Source organism: Zosterops lateralis (genome assembly GCF_965231275.1).
Source record: "Zosterops lateralis genome assembly, chromosome: 5".
Classification (NCBI taxonomy): Eukaryota; Metazoa; Chordata; class Aves; order Passeriformes; family Zosteropidae; genus Zosterops; species Zosterops lateralis.
This window is the reverse complement of record NC_139766.1, coordinates 40,974,764-40,997,298: the sequence shown is the minus strand read 5'-3', so window position 1 is coordinate 40,997,298 and position 22,535 is coordinate 40,974,764. Positions and strand designations below refer to the sequence as shown.

At 34.9% G+C, this 22,535-nt stretch overlaps 1 protein-coding gene across 3 annotated transcripts in view; it reads right to left on the bottom strand.

The window, feature by feature from the left end:
• Positions 1-5,790: 5,790 nt before the first annotated feature.
• The window catches only part of FSTL5 (follistatin like 5), a 269,454-nt gene continuing 252,709 nt past the window's right edge, over positions 5,791-22,535 (bottom strand). For all 3 annotated transcript variants that reach the window (XM_083861258.1, XM_083861256.1, XM_083861257.1), the window contains one exon: positions 5,791-7,602. In XM_083861258.1, coding sequence (XP_083717384.1) covers positions 6,900-7,602 — 703 coding nt within the window. In that variant the 3' untranslated portion in view covers positions 5,791-6,899. The remainder of the gene's footprint in view (positions 7,603-22,535) is intronic.

Sequence of the window (22,535 nt, the reverse complement as noted above, 5' to 3'; positions counted from 1 at the left end):
ACTGAAAGGGAAAGCCATGTTACAGGTAAAGTGTAATTAGACTCTGTGAAATTCTGACTTTAGATACTAAAATTTTTTTACTCTGATGATTTTTTTTTTAATTTTATTTGAAGGAAACACTTGATACTTGTCCTGGTAAATCTTAAAAGGAATATTAGAAAATGATGCTAGTTCTACAAGATAAATGGTTCTCAGGTACATTTAGTGGTTCAAATACATACAAATGTGAAAGTCACAATTTAAAACAAAGATTGCCTTGAACAACAAGAGAAGACATAACTGGCAATACCGCACTATCTGAACACCAGAGTTGCTGAATTTCAATCATATAGTTCACTTGTATAAATACTTAGAAAAACACTTAAGAATTACTGAAAGCTAGAATAAAAAGAGGAAAAGAGTTTTCTATTTTCCTGCTTTCTATTATATGCTTATGTGTCAGGAAAGAAGAGGTTTTTGAAGAATGGAAAAATGTTTTGCAATTATATTGATATGAAAAGATTGGAGTCAAATACAAGTAGAATGCTTGATTTCCCAAAAGTTTGTCATTCAAGTGGAAGTATATTTGGAAAAGCAATGGAGAAATTTAGTTTTCTTATTTTGTATTATTAAATTATCATCTCTCTGGAGCTAATGGAGGATCTAGAGACTAATTCCTACAAAGAGCAGTTGAGGGAGATGGGGTTGTTAAATCTGGAAAAAAGGAGGCTCAGGGGTAACCTTATCCCTCTCTACAACTGCCTGAAAGGAGGGTGTGGCCAGCTGGGGGGCAGCCCCTTTTCCCAGTCAACCAGCGACATGACAAGAGCCTCAAACCGCACCAGGGGCATTCAGGTTAGGTATTGAGAAGGATTTCTTCACTGAAAGTTGTTAGACATTGAATTGGACTGCTCATGGAAGTGGTGGAAGAAATGTTCCTGGAAGTGTTCAAGAAACAACTGAACATGGCACTCAGTGCTATGGTCTTGTTGACAGATGGTGTTCAGTCAAAATTTGGACTTGATCTTGAAGGTCTTTTCCAGCCTTATTGATTCTATGATTGTATGGTTCTAAGATAGCATGAATGCCACCCCAGATGTCCACTTAACAGGAAATTCAAAGGACCCAAGAGCCACAGAATGGTGGAGGAAAGGATATGGAGGTCCAGCCTGAACAGCATTAAATTGTGTTGTTCTGCTCTCAAAGTATAGGGAGAAAGTTTATTTAGAAAGAGCATCCAAGTACAGTTTACAAGTGTATCTCCTCACTTAATCTTCCCAGTCAACACAGAGAAAATGGATATTTATTTACAATTTTAATTAGGACACTTAAAACCTAATTTTGCCATAATTTGGAGACTTAGCTCCTCTTCTTCCTCTTCTTCTCATTTATGCAATAATTTTTCCTTATCCTGTTGCTTCTACTTCTTCACAGTATTGTCTGCAGCATTAGCAATAATTTAGCACAGGTCTACTGAGATGGGGGTCAGAGGGGGAAAGGAAATCTTCTTCCAGAAGATTCCAGGAAGTTACTAGGGTGTTATGAATTGTGGTTTGCTTTTTTCTTGAATCATATACATGGAGAGTACTGAAAAACATTACCAGGCTTGCTTTTTTTTTTTTTTTTTTTTTTTTCATAGGTGTAATGACAATTAAAAGGAAAGCATATACCTTGAGTTTTCATTACTAGAGAAAAATATAAAAAGAAGGATTGCAAAATGAGAGAACTATTTTCCATCCTTTTGTAAAGGACACATACCTTGAGAAGATTAAAAATAAGAACATTAACATCATGACTAATAACAGGAAGCTATTTTTTTCATCTATTAGATTAAAATAAGAACAAGTTTAATATTCATAAGCTAGAAGAAGCAATCTTTCATGCATTAGTTCTAAATAGAAAAAAGCAATTTCAGAATCTTTCAGTCTTTTATCAGTAACTGAATTTGTCATACTTTGTGAAAGATAGCTCAACGAAGAGAGTTTTAAATTATTTCTAAAGTAGTGGCACACCAACAGGGCATTTAACCCATTAAGAGAGAACAGGCAGAATAGATGCAAGTCCAATATGTATTTTTAACTCCTGTTTATGAATTTTTATCAGTAGTGTCAATAGATTTTTGACACATAATCTTGTTAGTGCTTTCTCTGAAAATTTCTTATTATTTAAACAGAAAACCCGCTTCTGTCCCCCTCTCCCCAAAAACCCCCAGTAAAAAACCCAATCAACAACCCTTCAAATCCAAACAAATACAATCCAATATAAAACCCCTTGAACAATCTGGAAGCTGAATTACCTGTGCTGAGGAACATAAACGTATCTTAGATGATGATTTCTTAACTCTCAGGTTACAGACCTGTCAGAATCTCTTTTTTCCTCAATATTACAAGGAAATAGTTCACTACACTGCCATTGTTGCCATTATTGTGTTCTGTATAATGTGATGCTCACTGACTATAAAATGAAATGCTCCTAACATCAGCATAAGTAGGATTTCACCCATTTCTTCTGAATTTAATTATCCTTGTGATACCATGAAGCACTGTAAGTGCTAATTTTAATTTTTTTTTAAATTCCAGTGTTACATAAAATGGACTGATAGTGTGTGGAGGTAGGAGTTCAACACCCTCTGACTAGGTTCTTTTAGAAGTTCCACATTAGGATGATTTAAAGTTTAATATCAAATTTATATAATTGTTGTTTCATGGCATTTTGATTCTGCAGAGTATTACAGTGGCACAGTGAATAATACCAGAAGCACAATGTAGCTATTGCAATATGCAGTTGAATCACCATGCAAACATGGTTCTCCTTACCAGTCCCTGTATTATCATCATGGTGCTGGATGTGTCAAGTCACCAGAAAGGACTACAAGGGATGAACCAGGTCAAGCCCATTACTCTCTTCAAAGCTCACTTTAGTAGCTGGACAGTTTTCAAACTTAACCTTAGGTTGAGCCACACATACACTTTTTCCCCCCATGCTGCTCTGGCCAGCTCAGAACAGTAGTCTCCACTAATTATCTCAGCAAAAGCTGTTTATGCAACCCGATGATTCACTGGTACGGTTGTGTATCTAAGCCAAAGTTTACTTTTCAGTCCCCCTAAAAAATGCAGCTTTCTTTACAATAATTGGCCATTCTTGACCTTCTTCCCCAAGCTCGTTATTTTTGCCCTTCTCCTCCAAGTCTTCCTTCATTGTGGGGGGATTGGTCACAGTGAATCAGTGTCAGTGTGGTGCAAGTGCAAAGGTTCTCAGCTGCTGGGAGTCATCTCACATCTCTCTAATTAGTGTATGCATGTATAGAATGACTGTTTCTGCTCTCTCACCTCATATGCTCTATTTTTTTGCTTTCTGATTTTTAGATACAACATTATGACTATGTTTTTCCTCATTTAACAACAGTATTCGCAAAAAATTTAATTAATAGTTACGGGTCATAACAGCTACATCATGGTTTAATATGTATTTTTAAAATTCTTATGTGTTCTACGTTTTAGTTGCTAGTCTCAAAACAAAGTTTGCAGTAGGTTTCCTTAGGAACTCTTAAGATGAAGACCAAAATGCAAAGGACAAATTGATGAGAGGTGAACAGGACTTTGTGTTAAAGTGTTTCTTTTGAAGACGCAACTGTAGCTATGACATGAGCTGTCCTATCTCAAATTGATTAGTAAGTTAATAGATAATTTCATTCCACTACTGAACCATACTATAAATGCCTAGAAAAGATTTACTAGATAATCTGATATGGATACACTTAAGTGGTTATCTTCACATTTGGACTCATACTCAGATCTTATCTGCAATGGTTTTCTCAAGTCCTCCTTCCCTCTGCCATAGCTATTTTTCAGATACATCAAGAGGAGCACTTACCTCTGCATATTTCATCTTGTGCAAGTTCTACAATCAGTTTAGGATTTCCTGGATCCAAGAAACATGTTCCAGATTTCAGATCAGAATATCCTTGGTTTAAAGTGAGATGTTCCAAGCTAAGGATTTCAAGTGACACAACGTAACTGGTTTTTGAGTTTTGCTTAGGCCATACTTTAGCCCAACCGCAACACTTTCAAGTTTTACATTAAACTCCATCAGAAACTTAAACAACTAAAACAAATTAAGTTTCCATCCCCAAGTTGTAATGATAGAATCACAAGACAACTGAGGTTTGAAGAGCCCTTGGCAGGTTTCTAGTCTGACACTCTGCTACTCAGAGCCAGTTCCCCTGAAGGACAGATGGGTATAATCCAGATGGGTGTTCAAAAACTCCCAGGATGGAGATGGCATAGTCTCTCTAAGCAACCTGCTCCCATGCTTGACTGTCATCACAGCTTTTCCTTATATGCAGCCTGAAAGTCTTGATTTAATTTAGGAGGCTGTCTTGTCCTCCTGCTATGCACAGCTGTGATGAATCTAACCCTTCTCTTTTATAACCTCTCATGGATACTGGCAGGCTGCTATTAGACCTCTCTGGAGATGTTCTCTCTCTGGGCTAAAAAAGCCCCCTTACATCAGCTTTCCTTATAGAGCTGCTAGCAAAAAATGGAAACAGGTTCCAGCTCTTCCCCTCATTCAGATGAAAGCCTTCAGTCAGGCCATCTGTATTTGTGAAAGCTGAACTTCAGCCATAAGAGCTATGAAAGCAACCAGGGTGATCGAACGTTTATTTAACTTCACTGAAAAAACAATGGTGAAAAGCTGGACCATTGTTTACACACACAGTCTGGACAATATTGTCAAAAGAACTAGAATTATTGAAGGCAAATAATAATAATCATGTCACTCAACCTCCTGGTCATGTCTCTCTTGATGCAGACCAGGATGCAGTTGGATTTCTGGGTTGCAAGCACATACTGCTGAGTCATATTGAGCTTTTCATCCACTAACATTCCCAAGTTCTTCTCCCCAAGGCTTGCCTCAACCCGTTCTCCACTCACACTATGCTTGTGCTTTAGATGTGCTAATAGATGAGCCTGTGCTATAAGATAAGCTTTCCTCTGTGAGCCAAAGGAAACTTTTCCACTAACCTAAGCTTTTCTAAAAAAATTTCTTTCCACACTGCATATTATTTTGCATATATATAAATACATCTATTTTCATACATCTATTTAAAATACTAGGTGCTCTCGAATAGTCAGCTTTACTCACCAGCTCAGTGTGGCTGATTTGATGATTCACCAAAATCAAGACTGTTTAAAATTTATGGGGTTTATTCTCCTTTTGTCAAGCATTTTCTACATACAGAACATTCACGTGGTATAAATTACAGAACAAAAACTGCATGAGACAGACTACTGCAATTGAATAACAGACAGTTTACATGATTATTGTTTGTTCACAATGGAGAGAAGTTCTTAAAAAGGAATATAGATTCAGTAGCTAGAAATGTAAGCAAATTTTTATCTCAGTTAAAGCTACTTACCCGGAGGTTCGCTCAAGCTAAAGAGATCTACTGTACCACACAGGGCAGAATGCTCAATGCACACAAGAGTACAGTGCTAGAAAATTCCAGATTTCAAAGCAATTTTACACAATCTAAATTGCAGTAAAACTTTGTTTAAAAAAAGATTTTTTTTTCTGATTGCCTTCAGTAAATGGAGGTCAGTTTAAGAGTTTATAAGCATTCTTTAGCAAAAACATAATAAAAATAAAAATACTCTCAAACCTCTAAGTCATTGCTCTGAGTCTGGATAGATGTTCACTGCTGGCTTTCTATTGACTTATTCTACTTCTGGGAATCTTATTTTTCTCTTTTACATGTTTAACCGGTGTTATATTAGAATACTAAGTAAACAAACTATAAAAAATACAAAGTTTTTGTTGTTTTTGTTTTTGTTTTTTTTGCACTAATCCAGCTGGATGCAAGGACTAGAAAACCTGTTGAGCTAACCAAATGGCTTAACAAATAGGAATCAGTGGTACAATGAATAAGCAAAAACGTTATCTACTGGTCGCAGACTTCAGTTCTTTGCATTCTCACTTTCTTAAAATGCATTCTCTTTATGTTTAATTAACAGTTTCCTTAATGATATAAGTGAAGCTTTGTGATGCCAGGTTTTTAGAATGTGGTATACTCTGGAATGTTGTGCAATACATCTCTTCAGTAGACTTGAAACTCCTTGCTGATGCCACGCTGTGATAGCTGAAAAACCTAACATCTATTTTTTTTTCTAAAAAAAGGTTAAGCTTCTGCAAGCAGCTTTTTCAACTAAGACACCATAAAAAAAACCCTCCAAAATGCAGTGATCAGAAAGCACTGCAAATATAATTTTTCTTTTTTTTTTCCTGTCCATGTATGTTGCACAACCTGACGCCTGGAATTTGATAGCAAAACTTTCTTTCCAATGACAAGCAATCCTGTAGCCACAGTGGGAATAGATTTCGTAATTTCTATGTTTATCTTTCTTGTGAGACTTTTGCTTCAAGGCACAAAATGATTTAACAGTGGACTGGACAGGACATAACATTTCAGTTTAAGGAGTCAAAGGTTGTTGTACAACAGCTCTTGTTTTGTGTCTGAAGCAAAACAACAAAAAATTTGAATCATATTTAAGTCTTCCATTTACAAATAAAAAATATCATATTAAATTTCCTGAAGCTCTTTTGGTTGTTTTTTTTTTCTTTTTTTTTTCTTTTTTTTTTTTTTTCCCAGTAATTATTATACTTATCATCAATTTCAATATTTAGTTATTTCAAACAACACAACCTCAGTTGATAATTAATAAGGAATACCATTATCAAATCGCCATCATTTTAGTCACTTTTATGTGGAAGTTGATTCAAATTGTGTACATGTCAAAGAAATAACAGACCTAGAAGGCCCTAACAATTTAAAATTAAAATTGTGTAAATTTGAAGAATGGTTTAATTCAAGTGCAATGTACTGTAAAACTATTAAATCAGTAAATATCTAATACAGATTCTTACGCTTCTCCAACCCAAATTACTGTGTTGCCTCTCTCAACTTCGGTGATTTCACAATTTAACTTATTGAGTCGTCCATCCAGGATAAACAGAGATTCCTTGGAAGGAGTCATGAGATACTGACCAAAAAGGCCGCTGTCTTTTATAAGACGGTTCTTACTGTTCCAAGGCCATTCGCCTGCCTTGATGGGCTCTTTCAAACTCTTCACCATCTTCACCTTGCCAGAGGAGAGCTCCATGAAGAGAACGTCAGTTTGTGAGCTGGAGCTGCAGTAGACGTTGTATTGATGAGCTTCAGTGAAGGATGGCTGAAAAGCTACATCAGATATGTGCAAATTAGTGTGAATGTCAAATGCATCCTGTATTTCACCTCTCACTGTTATGGACTGGATCCTCATGAGGCCTTTTGCATCATCAATGCTGAGAAGGTAGTGTCCATCTGGAGAGATATGGGGCGTGCCCGTCACGTCGCCGTTGTAGCCGATCACGGAATCGGTAACGCTGTCCACTATGAGCTGCGGCAGGACAGCCCCGGTGGTGTCAGGCTTGCAGCAGATAAAAAGATATCCTCCAAGATGTGTATAAGCCAGTGACTCAGGAATGCAATTATAATCCTTTAAACTAATTGTCTTGATGTACGACATCGTTTCCAGATCAATTTTCTGGAGCATTGGATCATCCTTATGAAGAATATATCCAAACCTGAATGCAAAAGCAGAAAACCAAAGTCAGAGCTGCTGTGTGCATTATCTATGAATGGGGAAAGACACCATGAGCAAAGGAGATGAGTTAATATGTGCAGCGGTGTATTGCTATGTATCTCAGCTTCAGATGTTTCAGATATTAAGCAGCATATAATATTTTATTTTTAGTGTTCTCATAATTTAGACTGTATAAAAAAATGCCTAAAACCCATTTATCTGATTAATGGGAAAGTTCTTTTTTCCTAGTGACATGAGGGAAAAGGTAAACCATTAGTTTCAGAATATCTATTCACTTCTAACTTTTACAAAAGCCAGGAAGGAGAAAAAGATTAAATATCAATAGATACCAAATCCCACATATTTGAATTCAGTTCACAGAGCTCTTTGACTTACTTGGGAAGATCAGCTTAACTGAGCACTCATTGTTATTCACATCATTATCTGAATCTTCCTTACTTTAATTCAATAGAAATGAATATCATAAAAAGATTTAGGTTTATGCCTCCTAATTATCCAAACACCATATTTCCTACAATTTAAATGACCCTTTATGCTCTTCCATACATCAAGGAACTTTCACTGAACATGAATAATATGGTTAAATTTTAAAATCCTAGACATGATTGATTGTAATCTTTTAACATAAACTATATCAATATTGTTTAATGGTAATGTATATGTTCTGACTGCACAATCAGTTGACTGCATGTATATATGCAAAAAAGATACTTCTAAATATTGAGTCATGTGAAAGTATATTAGCTTTACTTATCTAAGTAGCTTTCACAGCACTTTTCCCAAACAGCTGTTTTCTTTTGGCACATTTCTTGGCATTTTCCTCTGAATCTTTGATCCTAAGAATGAGGCTGTATGATGATATATATAATCTAAAAATACCTTTCATATCCTTTTGATATAAAGCCATATGACAGCCAGAATGGGCCAACAATTGAGTTGACAATAACACAAATTTTTCACACTATACTTATAACCCCAGTGTACTTACTAATCACTGAACCACCTAAGTTACATGCAAAAAATGTTTCAGGACTTTGTGCAGGCAGTTCCTCAGTGTAAGATAGCATGAATTACATTTGCACTTTCTACTGAATTGATGTAATTTTTAATTTTAGCCCCACCTTCCAAAATCCTTGCATACTGCTACAGTATTATAAAAGCACAGAACTAAAGAATTATTTCAATGGTTAGGGACCTTAGGATTTCATTTGGGCCGAATCTTTCCCAAAGAAGGGCCAGTGTGAATCAGACTGTCTGTGATTACAATTCGAGCTGATGATGAGATCATTTTTGTCTTTGATTATTCAGCCACTTATAAATACAAGAATTTAATCATGGTTAGAAAAGTGTGAGCAAGATTTTTTGGCAGTTATGTCTGCATAACTTACTTAAGATAATGTTACTTTTGCATTCATGAGGTCTGCTGTTCTGTTAATAGAAAAAGATAAGGATCATCAGGCAGAATTTGATTTTTAGTTTTTTTGGCCACATAACATGTGTTTCCTAATCTTTTTGGGTAGCCATGAAGTCATTGATTCCTGATTCATTATTAATTAGCAAGCATTTTTCAGCAGAAGAAACAGACCTATGCTGTATTACGTACAGAATCATCCTGTAATAGGAAAGGTTAAATAGGTAACAACACTGACATTTAACATATCTCCGTGTTTAATAACCAATGTTAGACACATGAGCACTGGTTACAAAAGGACAATAGAATTACTTCTTGATTGTGTTTTTACGTAACAATGTAAAGCAACAATTAGTGAACTATCCAGGAGTGTTCACAAGAAGCTAAAGAGAAAATACTTCATTTTAAGGTCAGTGTGATAATAGGTACTGAATAACTTCATTTTAACTATTGCAATATTTTTTCATCTATTTTATTAAAATACACAGTGAAGAGAATTTTTGCTTTAACTACTTTTGATCTTAATTACAGTTGCAAACGCACAGTAATTTTTTTGTGTTTGAGACTGGCAAGCTGACCTTGAGTTTGAAAACATTATTTTTCTCTTCCAGCATGCCATTATATAGTCATGGGAAAAATCAGGAAATCTTGTTTAAAAGTGAAAGAAAAGGCTCTCACTGAGTTGTTTTTATCTTACATAGGTACTAAACTACAGACATATCCAAGTGAAATTTCACAACATACATAAACATACATCAAATCCTTACTGTGATTTTGAAAATACAGCAGTCATCTACATGATTAAATATACAATTTTTTTTTTTAAATTTGGCATGTTATTTTCAGAAACCATATTAAACATAGCAATAAATTCTCTTCAGTAAAAAAATTACAGTCATTTAACTTTTAAATATATTTGATACATTTTATTCTACATATGTGTCCATCATATTTCATGATGCCTTTATTTAATTCAGAAAAAAGACTTAAAATTTGACTGTATGTTTTAAGTTGCACTTTCGTTTCTATGCTGCATGAGAGAAAACACAAGTAATCCTTTAAAAAAATGTAATATTTTTTTAAAAAACCAAAGGAATTCTTAACCATTTTCCACCACAATACAAATTTAAAAATATAAACACATAATTTTTAAACTGGTCAAAACCTAAACAAATATAAAAATCTAAATAGATATATTTTAAACTGGTTGAAATCTAACCCTTTTTTTTTTTTTTTTACTTATCATATATCAAGAAAGAAGAAGAAATCTTTGTGCTGCTTGACAAATACTTTTTTTTCTAAAGGTTATTCCAGGTCATTAAAATTCCCTTTTTCTAAACTAAGATAGAAATGCAAAACAAGATTGGCATCAATTATCTAAATCAGCAAATTTTACTTGCTGATTTAAATTGTGATTAAAATGAAGGACTTAAATCAATTTGATTCAAAGAAATCTGCCTTGCTTATGATTATTTGATTTAGCAATGTTAATGATCAATTGATGCGATATTTTTGCATTCAAATGTTATTGATTTCAAGAGGAATATATAAGTTACTAATCTTTGCTTCTCACATACTATTCCCAGAATCTATGCTTTTGAACCACAGGTACACTTAACCTATGTTTACTTTGGTTACATAAACTCTTTGATTACCAAATCTGAATATATTGTCCACGGTTAAAGGAAAGGTCTTGTCTACCTTCCTGGGGGGCAACATCATCTGAACATGTGGACAGAGTCACATCTGACATCCAGCTTTACCCACAGTGGACACTGCCATTGCTTTGTACTCCAGCTTCTCCCTACCTGCTGGTACCTTCTCTCACACAAATCCCTTAAACTCTGCCAGTCAAAAGGTTTGCATAAGCATTCCCCAATGCATGTCATTTAGATAAATTTAGCTACTGTGGAATAATTAAGATCCTCTGAATGTGTTTTGTTGACTAAACTGGTTATTGTAAATGAAATATCTTAGGAGCTATAGAAGAATGTTGACGTAAAGCTTCACACTAGCACAGACAGATTTAATGAAAAATTATGTTTGTCCACAGCAAGAGACTCCATATCTCCACAGTTAGTCAGCAAACACATTTTAAAATAAATAAGCTGATAACATAAGGATACTAGTTTCTTTTATAGCTTTATCTATCTCCTTGTAATATTTAGGTCATGGTTCAAAAAGCCACAAGTAAAAAGCTTACAATATCTTGGACAGACTGTTCCTGAGATGTAAACAGTGGCTTCAGCTTTGGTAATTGAGTTTAACTGAAAACTATAGAAACTGGCTTCAACATTTCACCCACTTTATCTGATTTTGTATTTTTATTGCACTTGGGAGATCTACTGGCCCTTGCTCTGGTGCTATTAAGGAACTTGATTTTGCTACAGCAGCTAACCATATATATTCTGATAATCAGTTATACTTGAATGCCTGTTTACAATGTATCTGACTTTTAAAGCATGCAAAGAGCAGTTTAATGCATTTTTCAGTGATTATTTATTTTCCACTAACAATTGTTTACAGCTATCCGTGTTATTCACTGCATTCTATTTACTTCTGAATTGGAAACAAAGGTTTGTGAGATATACTCTCTCTCCTTCCTTAAAGTATCGACTTCTCTAGCCTCGATAAAATGTAATTCTATTTTCTTGTAAGATTAACATGCAAAAGACTTTTTGCTTTATAATGTTTTCTAGTTCAAACTTGTAAAAGTCACTGTTTTGGACACAGATGTAAAGTCAGCCCACAGTGTAATGTTTCTGGAGCTGAATACACTGAGGGATCAGTTATGTGAGCAGAATAATGTATAGAATGTACGTAGCAGGTTTTAGTTACTGATTTCAAAGCACTGTACAAATCTTACAAAGTGTAAAGGAAGCTGAATGACTGGCCTAAGGCTATATAATAATCCATTGGCACAGTCTAGGTGAAAATACAAGTTATGTAAGGCCTAGCATGGTTTCTAACCTATCATGCTACAGGCTACCATTGCAACTAAAGAGACAGATGTGAGAAACTACATACAACAGAAATATATGATTTTGAATAAGAGTATACAAAATCACTCTGTCAAAATAATGTTTTTGATTACTAAAAATAGACAGAACTTTAGACATAGCTGGGAGAGAAGTTGATAAAATTCCATGAAGGATCTACCCCTCCCAAAACCAGAAGTATAGCTGCCAAAAGTAATTTATTAGAACTAACAGGATTTTATCAATACTACTGTTTAAACAATTGTTTCTTGTCTGTCATACTGCCTGCAACATTTCAGTGTTCCAATTAAAATTCAGTAAAGCTGGACAGGGATGTAAATACTCGAACAGCCCAACAATGCAGATAAAAAGAAGTGGGGGGAAAATCATTTAAAGCTGCCAGTCTTCTTGAGTGTAAAAGGATTTGGCAAGCTGTATGTTTGATATGTTTGTCTGCCTGTCTCAGTGAGAGCTGTGTGGCTGGAGTTTTGAGAAGCTGAACAAATCAAGAGAGGTCTGCTCCTGTGCCTCTGAGGTTTGTGAGGTTGATTCTTAGTCTCTGAGAATTGCTGGGCAGAGGCGTAAGAATGGAAAAAGCAATGAAGCTGTAGAGGGAAGGTACAGAAGGGAAAAGGGGAAGTGAAGAAAACTGATAAGAAAAGCTAAGAATTCAAAGTCTGGTATAGTTTAAAAAAATACAAACCCAACGGAAAAAAAACCAAAGAGTTAGAAAATATCCTTTTGTTACCTAAGACAAGAAAGTACTTTCCAAGCCATGGGCAACTGAGGAAGGCGATAAACAGTTTTGTTTTTTTTTTATAGGGACATATATCTGTCAGGTTAGATAATCTGTTCCTAATAATTTTGGAAGAGTTGACTAGCTCTTAGCATTTTAATAAAACTCAGAATATCAGGAAAATTCGGAAAGTCTGAAAAAAAGAGATTGTTTAAATATTCATAAGGCAAAAACAGGTATCCCAGCTAAGCTCAACAGATTGATGCATATCCAAGGGAAATAATAAAATAGATGATATGAGAATGGACTACAGAAAATCGTGAATATAATGCCATCAACATGGATTTATGAAAAAATGAACTTTGTCAGACAAACCTAATTTAATTTTTTTATTAGAAAATTTTCTGAAGGTAACTGAGCAGGCCATAGCTTTCCTGGAATAAAAACTCATATCTGAAGGACAAATAATTTATCTGTAATAAAATGTAGTTGTCAATGCAGAATCATCATTTCACAGGAAGCATCTTGGTACAAAAGCTGATATTTCACAAAATTTCCACAGATGATGTGGATGTAAATGTCTATGACTGTCCATTACACTAAGGTTGTAGAAAATGACAGCAAAATCATTATAGTCAGTTGCTCATTCAAGTGAAATGTGTTCAAAGGTAGCCAAGTGTAAACCTCAGCAACTTCACGTGTGAATGAGGAATGTAGGACATGAACACAGAACAGCATCCTAAAGAGTAGCACTATTAAAGGATTTAATGATCATAGCAGGCATGCAAGTCAATATGAAATCTGAATCTAATGAGTCAAAAAAACCCCAAGACCCAAAATCCTTTGTAAAATCCTTAAGGGTATATCAAAGAGAAGAGAGTAAGAATAATACAACACACATATACTGTTATGAGTATACTGTATACTACATTGGGGAGACTAAACTAAGAATGCTTTATGGTTTTTGGGTTTATTTTTTTGGTTTTTGGGTTTTTTTTGGGGGGTTCCCCTCCCCCTCCCCTGCTCATTTCTGGTCTTCTAAAAAGAAATTAAAAAAAAAAAATCAGGTGCAAGGAAAGACCTGAAAATTACTTGAGGAATGGAAAAAAATGTTTTATGCAAGAGTCTAAGTCCAATATACAAATGGTTGCATACTGAAACCAGTCAACTTTATTAGAAATAGGTAATATTTCCTAACAATGGGGACAATATAGCATTGCAACCAACTACCAGAGACACAATGAATTTTCTGTGGTGGAAATCTCCAGGTAAAGATTATACTACTATCTACTTGGATAAGTAGATGTAGCTTCAAAAATGTCAGATTCATTATCTGAATTTCTCAAGGGCTATTTGAAAAGTTTAAAACCTAAAGTACATGCAGAAGTCAGAGAAAATGTTCTCATGGCTTCTTCGAAATCAAAATTTCATAGGTACAGTAGATTTTAATCTTATACTACTTATTCGTTTGATGGTGAGATATTAACCATCATAAAATCATAGACTCATCAAGGTTGGAAAAGACCTTTAAGATCATGCAATCCAACGATTCCATTCCCCAGCACTACCACTGTAACCCCTAAACCACTAAACCATATCACCATATCATCCAGACACCTCTTGAACACCTCCAGGGGTGGTGACTCCACCACCTCTCAGGACAGCCTATTCCAGTGCCTGAAGAGAAGCAACCAAGTGTTTCAAATGTCATGAAATGACTGTGATTTAACACAAATCCTTAGTTTACAGACACATACACACAAGTAGAATGCAGAGCAATCTGCCTATCTGCAAACCTAAGGCTGTGATGCCACTTTTCCTCCACTGTATAGAAAACAGCTGGTTTTTAAAACTTATCTTACATTGTTTCTGATCTTAAGTAATTGTGAATTTCACACATGAGTTACTAATCAGTAATTTTACAATTACTGATCTTTCATACACACACATGTATTTTGAAAATAAGCATCCTCCTTGACAACACATTGGTCTCCAAATTCAGGAGGCTTATGAATTGCTTGTAATATCACAATTATACCACTATAAAAGCTATATAATGGGGTGAACGATGTTCTAAGGCTCAATGGTCATTGTTTTGAGGTTTATTGATCTAACAGTACAAGATCATGGTAGATAGGTTGGGGGAATTGTGTTAGACCACAAAGACCTGCTTCAGAACATTACCTGTTTATACACAGTGATGACCAGTTGCAACTAAATTTTAGTTCATTGTCCAATAACCTAATTGCTGCCTTCTAACTAACTGATGATTCTGTCTTCTCTTCTCTACAGCATTATGAACCTTCTCAGCATACCAGTGTCAGACTATTATTCTGCTTCCATTGCTAGATTGGCTGTCATCTTTATGATGAGGAGACAATAAAAAAAAAATAAAGTTATTACCAAATTTGTGAGAAAAAAGTATTGCAAGTCACTAAGGTGACAGTTTTGGATTGCACGGGCAAGTAGATTGGGGGATGTAAAAAAGCTGTATGTAATAAAACATGGTAAGAAAATGTTGTCCTCCAATGGTGTCTACAGAACCAGCAAAATACAGACATTTCAAAATATTTATATTAGTGAGACTTCTGTATGAAGTCTCTGCAAACCAAATCTGTAAGTGCATGTGCTGAGCTTTGACTATCCCAGGATTTCTTTTTCCATTCCAGGTAAAGAAAAGCTATTAAATCTGAGTAAAGAAGTCTGCATTACTACTCCATGTTCTACAGAAATGGAACCCAACCCCCAAGAAGCCATAACATTGTAACTTTCCAAAGCATTTGGTTATTTACAAGGATTAAAAAATACAACCATTTATAATTATGTCATGAAATTACATCTGTCAGCTCTGTGCATTTAGCCTGGTTTTTATGATTAGGCTGTTGGAAGACAAGTGATAGTTGAGAATACCTTTGGTCTTCTGGAATGTTTTATACATAGTTGATGGAATATTAAATTCAAAATTTCCTCTCATATAGCTTAGTATGTAGAAGCTCCCCACTGCTCATTAATCTCTGATTTATGTTTATGACAATTCCAACCCTTATGTCTCTTCTATGCAGTGAAATCATGCACAATATCAGCACATAAAGGTGTTTCTCATGGTGCATATTGAAATCACATGTAACTTAAACCTGCCAGACATGAGAGCAAATCTTTACATTTCCAATAATTTATTGTACAGTTAATGCAAGTAGGAACTGTAGCCTGTGGGCATATCACTCCAACTGGAGTAAAAGCTAGAACTGTGAAATCTGTGATTGTTTCTTTCTTCACTTACTCTATATGAATAAACAATAATTTTTAATCCCATATTTTCAAGATTTTTGACCATATGTTGCGCAAAAAGTTTAAAAGAAATAGGGCTAATTATACTTAGCAGCTCTGTAGCAGTTTCTGTAAGAGCAGTTGTGGACTTGATATTTTCTGAGCTTGAGAAGAGCTCTTCTCAAGGGAAACTTTTCAACAGTTTTTCCCAAAACAACCTTTATTAAACAATGTTCCTTTCTCATAACAACAGGCGTTGTTTGCTATTTCTGTTACTTAGCCAATGAGAGAGGTCTCAGTCTTATGGACCAATAACGTGCCTTCTTAGTGCAGCATGTTATAAAACGGCTGAATGAATTGTAAATAAAGCTTCTGATTTCTACTGCCTTCTGACTGGAGTCAAGCATCTTTATTCCGTGTCCTATTGCCACAAGTAGTACACCAGATTTGGCTGAGATAGAGTTGATTTTTATCATATCAACCTGCATGGTGCTGTGTTTTAAATGTGTGAACAAAAGTGTTGCTAACTCACCAATGTTTTAGTTATTGTTGAGTACTGCTGGCACAGAATCAGGGCTCTCTCTGTTTTTAACTCTGCCTTTCCCATGAGTAGTCTGCAGGTTTGGAAGAGGTTGGGAGGTGACACAGTGGGCTGCCCCAGGGATATTCCATGACATGGAACATTATGTTCAACAATAAAACTTCTTCCAAAGTAGCTGTTGCTCCTGCTAAGAGGGAGTTCAGCTGCTGGCTGGGGACAGCTCTCCACAGGGAGTCATTAGTTTTCCATGTTGAGCTTTACAGAACCCAGACAAAGGGAAACTGAGGTAACTAAAATTTACTTGTCCAAACCAGGTCCAAATAAAGAGTATCCTAAAACGTGGTAATTGTAAAATGCAATTTAAAAAAATCATATGAATGATTGCCTTATTTTTTAAAAATGAAAAAACATGCCCACATATTTAAAGTTACAAAGTTAGTAACAAAGTTAATAACATTATAAATTATTAGTTCTGCTTTTGTCTCACAAAAAATTAAAGACTATATTTTTAAAGTATTTTAAAAACACTTTAAAGGTACTTAAAATATGGGATTTCACTCCAAGATTTATGGACCTATAAGCTTATAGAAAAAAAGAACAGTAACCCAGGAACTCCATCATTCTTTTCCCAAAGTAATTATCGTAATTACCACTATCATAGTTCCTGAAAAACAATCTGGAAACTCTCATTGCCAACCTGTCAAAATAATCCCTGTAGCAAATCAGATTATTCCTCTACCTAAACTACTCCTCTCTCTTGCTATCATCAGATTATCAAATGTCTCAGAGTAAGGGAAATCTTTTCACAAATTTTTCTTTGGAATAACATACTCACAGGAACTTGTCCACCACTGAGAAGTAACTTATGACATGAGGCACTAACGTTAATTTTATATTTTAAAATGTATCAATTTTGGAAACCTTACTAGGTATTGCTATTACACATAAATATTGTCAGTTCTTACAAGTATTTTCATATTCTCTCTCTTTTCATATCTAATTTTCAATTTTTTACCCTCAAAATTCCCATCACCTTAAATTCCATTGTTTGTAACAGGTATAAAAGGCAAAAAACAAATTTACTTTTTCTTATATACTATACAACTTTCACTGATGAGAAAATATGAAAGTTCAGATTATCATATCACAACAGCATTTATAAAGCTGGCTCCCTTTCACTGCCCAAAGTAAATTATTTAATCACTGTCCTTTAAGGTGTGGAGCTTCCAAACCAGCAAAAACCCACCCTTTGCTATTGTAGAAAAATTATTTATTACGGCTTAAAACAAGTAATGTTTGTTTTACATAAAATTTATCTCAAGTTCTTTATTAAGTCAGTTCAGCCTAAGTAGCATTGACTCTGGAAGAGCTCAAGAAGAGTATTTTGCTATTGAGGAATTAACAAAACATCTTTTTCCTCTCAAATATCTCACTGTTCTTATATGTTCACTGTAATGTCATTGCCCTTTATAGCTATACCAAAAATGCTTTGAATGCCATTAAACAATTTAAAATGTGTACAGCTTCCTGTTCTGGATTTTGTGCGTTTGATCCATAGCAAGAAGGTAAATTTCAATAAATTAATTAGAAAATGTATTGCAGAATAACATTGGTAGAATGTGCTATATATTGGTAGTGGTAAATGAATCTGAAAAACAGAAATCTGGCTGAAATCTTTAGTGACTCACTCAGTTCTGTGGGAGGCTTCCAGGTTACAGGATGTCACATTTATGTGCATAACTCACATTTATGTGCATGACTCTCCATCTTCATCACTGTAGTACCTAAGTAATTCTTTTCCTATTTTCTAGTACTGAGAAAAGGCTTAATAAGAAACTTATTCTAGAAGATCAGTACTTATTGCCTGAACTGCCACATTTTAATCTCTCTTTCCATATCTGAAAAGGGTTGACATTGTTCACAAACCAAAATACTCAGCCATTGCATAAGGAGATTGTTTACTGTCAAGCTTTTTCTGAATTTAGTTGATCCAGTCGCAGGACAAACACTCATTCTGTGAGTTGGTGTATCTCACACTGGCAAGGATTCTGCTACCGTTTTGTTACGATTGTTAATAGGTGTGGAGCAAAAGTTCCTTAAGCATCTGTGGATTCCCCTTTAGACCCTTCTTCTGTTGTCTAAATCCTATGGGACGGAGGGAGGGATAACAGGGGAATAACCCCGCACCAACTGAGCACTGAAATTGCATGAAATATCATTCTCACATACCTGCAGTTTACTTACTACCAGTCTGCAGAGTTTTAACGGAGGTGTGTATTAGTGATAGAAAAAGAGCATGTTACAAAACATAAATATGCATACATGCATAATGAGTATATAGAAAAGGTATAATATCAGTTTGCAGTTGAAGTATAGGAAGGAAATCAATAGGCCATCCCTCCTTTCACCGTTTTTTTCTTCAAAGATAAGAATTGGAAAAGTAAAAATAATTTTTGCCTCACATATCCTGGGCCTTGGTCCTGAGGTTCCAAACACTTTCACTGCTCCTCTCTGCACAGTCCTGTACCTTCCAGATTTGCCTATAAAGACCCCACTGATGTTGCTTGACATGAAGTGGTCGTATCCTTGAAAGCAATGACTCTTCCTAGTCCTCTCAAGGGATAAACATGCTCCCTCTCTTCTTAGGAGTAAACATAAACTTCATTTTTAGCTGATGAACTGGAGAGCTGAATGCCTACATATCAGTATCATGTATCATTTAGGACAGCAGTGCTAGATCTCAAGTCACACAGAGTTGATTTCTGGGTGGTTCTGATAAGGATTTCAAGTAACACACTTCGAAATTAAAAAAAAAAGTGCAGTTTCGATTAAGCACATGGGGAAAATGAGTGCACTGCCACACTGACCAGTTTAATTTTCTGTAGTGTATTTTTTTTATAATCTGTTCTCTTCATCAGTTTATTAAAAATTGATATATGAACCAGAAAATAAAAAATAACAAAAATGATATCTTAACTGTATCTCTTCCAGAGTACATAAATACATCAATTTGTTCATATTTATACCCTTCTTGCTTTGAAATAAATAAGAAAAAAACCTATTTCTGCAGTCCTAATCAAGTACAGCTACTTCCCTCATCTTCAAAGGATCATTTCAGTGGTCAATATGGAGGCTCAAGAGTTGCCATTATAAATGTACAGCTTCACCACTTCTCCTTAGTGCAAAAATCATTCTCTACAGGTAGTATGTCTCTTCTGTGGACAGCTACATTTCTATGCACAGCTATATGTGCCTAAATATGAGCTGAAAATCTAAGCTGCTATTTTTGCCAGTGGAAATTTAGACCATACAGTCAACGGAGTCTAAAGAATTTTTTAAAATAACCAGTATCAGAGGCCTGTAGGAGGTGAGAAAAATTGTTTATACTCTCCACTGTGTATATAGACTAAATCTCCAGTAACCATTGCAGAGGACAGCTTACACCCAGGGATACACTGTGTTTTCACATCTAAATCTAGGTGCCTATAATCTGAACCTCACACCCACCATAAACATCCTCTCAGCATGAAATAATATCCAAGTATAGCTTTATAAAACTTTGCACGGATTTGGACAATTGCAGCTTAAATGACTGACATTACACCACAGTGTGTCTAAGACCAACAATTACATTTGAAATGTGACTGTCTGTTTCTCCAAGCCATTATAATAAGTTCAGGTATCATACAGCAGTAGAGACCATTAAAGCTGCCCTTTGTGGTCAGAAATTAAGACCACTGATTAGAGGAATAGCTAGCACTGCTGAAAGTGTCTGCATAGAATGAAGAATGTTATATAAGTCTCTATGCAAAATAGCTCTGAAAACAGAGATGCCTCTCCCAGAATTTTCAGGAATATCTGAAGATGATTTTCACCACTTTCAAAGCGTGGCTTTAACATAAAACCTTCACTTTGCTTTAAAACGTAATTTTCCAGCCATAACAATCAACTTCAGTATTTTTTCAAGGCTAGAGAGTCATCAAAGAGACAAAGAGAAACTCTTCAGTCTGCCTTTCATTTTTATTTTAGGGTTTTGAAGAGATCTATGAACTGTATGCAAATCTTATGTATGAATTCTCCAAAAGCAACTTTGTTTATCACAGTATCTTAGTGAACTGCATTTTCATGACACTATTAAAGTACTTGATATTCTCTGACAGAACTAACACCATGGTTACTGCAGAATATTGAGCTGGAATCCACTTCAGATAATGAATTTACAACTAATATTTTTCAAGAATACTAAATATAATGGAATGTGGCTAGTAACCATGTTATATGTACTGATGTTAAAAGCTCAGGAAATTTCCTAGTTTATAGAGAATGATTTTTAAAGTGTTTCTGTGGACAGGAACTATAAAAGCTGTGCAAGGGAATGGTACACTACCTATTCTACACAACTTTTCTCATTCTAAAGCATGGATATCACAGGAAGAAATTAAAGCCTACTGAGACACAATTACTTGGATTAACTATAGCAGAGTTAGGCCCAAATTGTCTTACCAGTATTTACTGTCGTTATAATACTGTGAAATGTATACGGGATTATTGTGCAAAACACACTAAAGCAAAGGTCACAAGAGAAGAACAAAGCATGAAGAAGAAACTCAGTGCAGGATTTAAAGGTACTAGAATAAGGTGCCAAAGTCATGTGAAGCTGCTTTTTTAAATTTGCAAGGTGTCATTTTTTTTCCCTCTTCCTTCAGGTAGAGCAACTCTGCCTCTTTGCCTCTACACAGCCAAGCAAGATGTGAGTGTGGAGCTGCCAACAGGTGGCAAATTAACAACCTGAGTTCCTCTATGCTATTTTCTTCTTTTAGACAAGCCAGATATATTGCTTACTATTCCAACTGCAGTCAGTATAAAAGAGGAAATATCTAAGCATTGTTTAAAAAGATGAAACTGAGAAAATATTTGGGATTTTTTTCCTGGAAATGAGGATAAATTTAATTTTTCATTTCTTTCAGAGAATATATTAACATAAAACTTTAATAAATGTATTCTTCATATCAGGAAGATCAAGAGACTAGAAGAGAGAAGGACAAGGAGGAAGAGGAGAAAGATAATATAAAAACTGACGTCCTCTATCCTTTCTGGTTTTGGATTTCCCCAAGAGATTTCCCTCATGAAGACTATAGACCTTTTCAAAAATCTGAAATCAATCACTTCAGGAAAATTATGTTCTCAAAATAAAAAAATCAAATATAATAGAAGAGAATTAAATGAGCTACAGTCAAAATTATCTGTACAAGAAGCAAAGAGCAGTATTTTTATACAAAAGAGGTATTTTATAACCCAAATAATTTTGTTCAAGAAAGAAACCCCAAACTATTATCTACTTTACCCTGAGTGAATAAAAATTTTGCTTAAAGCCTCCCAATATTCTATGCCTTAGACACCTTTTTTTTTTTTTTTCCCCAAAATTTATGCAAAAATCAACCCAGAAAGATAAGGTTCTATTAACTACAAAGTGTGATAAAATCTGCTGACCAAAGGTTTTCTGGACCTCAAAAGATAATACTATTAACTACTCCAAACCAGTGTGTTAGAGGTTCAGGGTCTACACCGATCTTATAAAAAGCTTCTAATCTGCCAACATGGCAAACTATTAACAATTAAACAAAATACTGAAATAAAAGTGTGCTATATACCAAACATTTTTTTCTGTTGAAATGAAGTTAACCACAGCAGCTCTGGAGAAAAAAATATTAATAATAAAGGAAAAAGAAAAATTGGTATAAGAACATTTTACTTAGCTGTGCAGCTCTATTGCCTTTACTGGTGCTTGGAGTTCTTGCTAGCAGTGCAATTTAGAATCTTCTAAGAACTTAACATACAATACTGCAGACATTAAGTACTTTGTTAAAATTACTCTTCAATTTATATCCATACATAGATGATTATAAAGAAGACTGCTTGCACTGGTATATTATACTTTAGATGCCTTGCATTCATACCATTCAAATCATCAGACAATTAA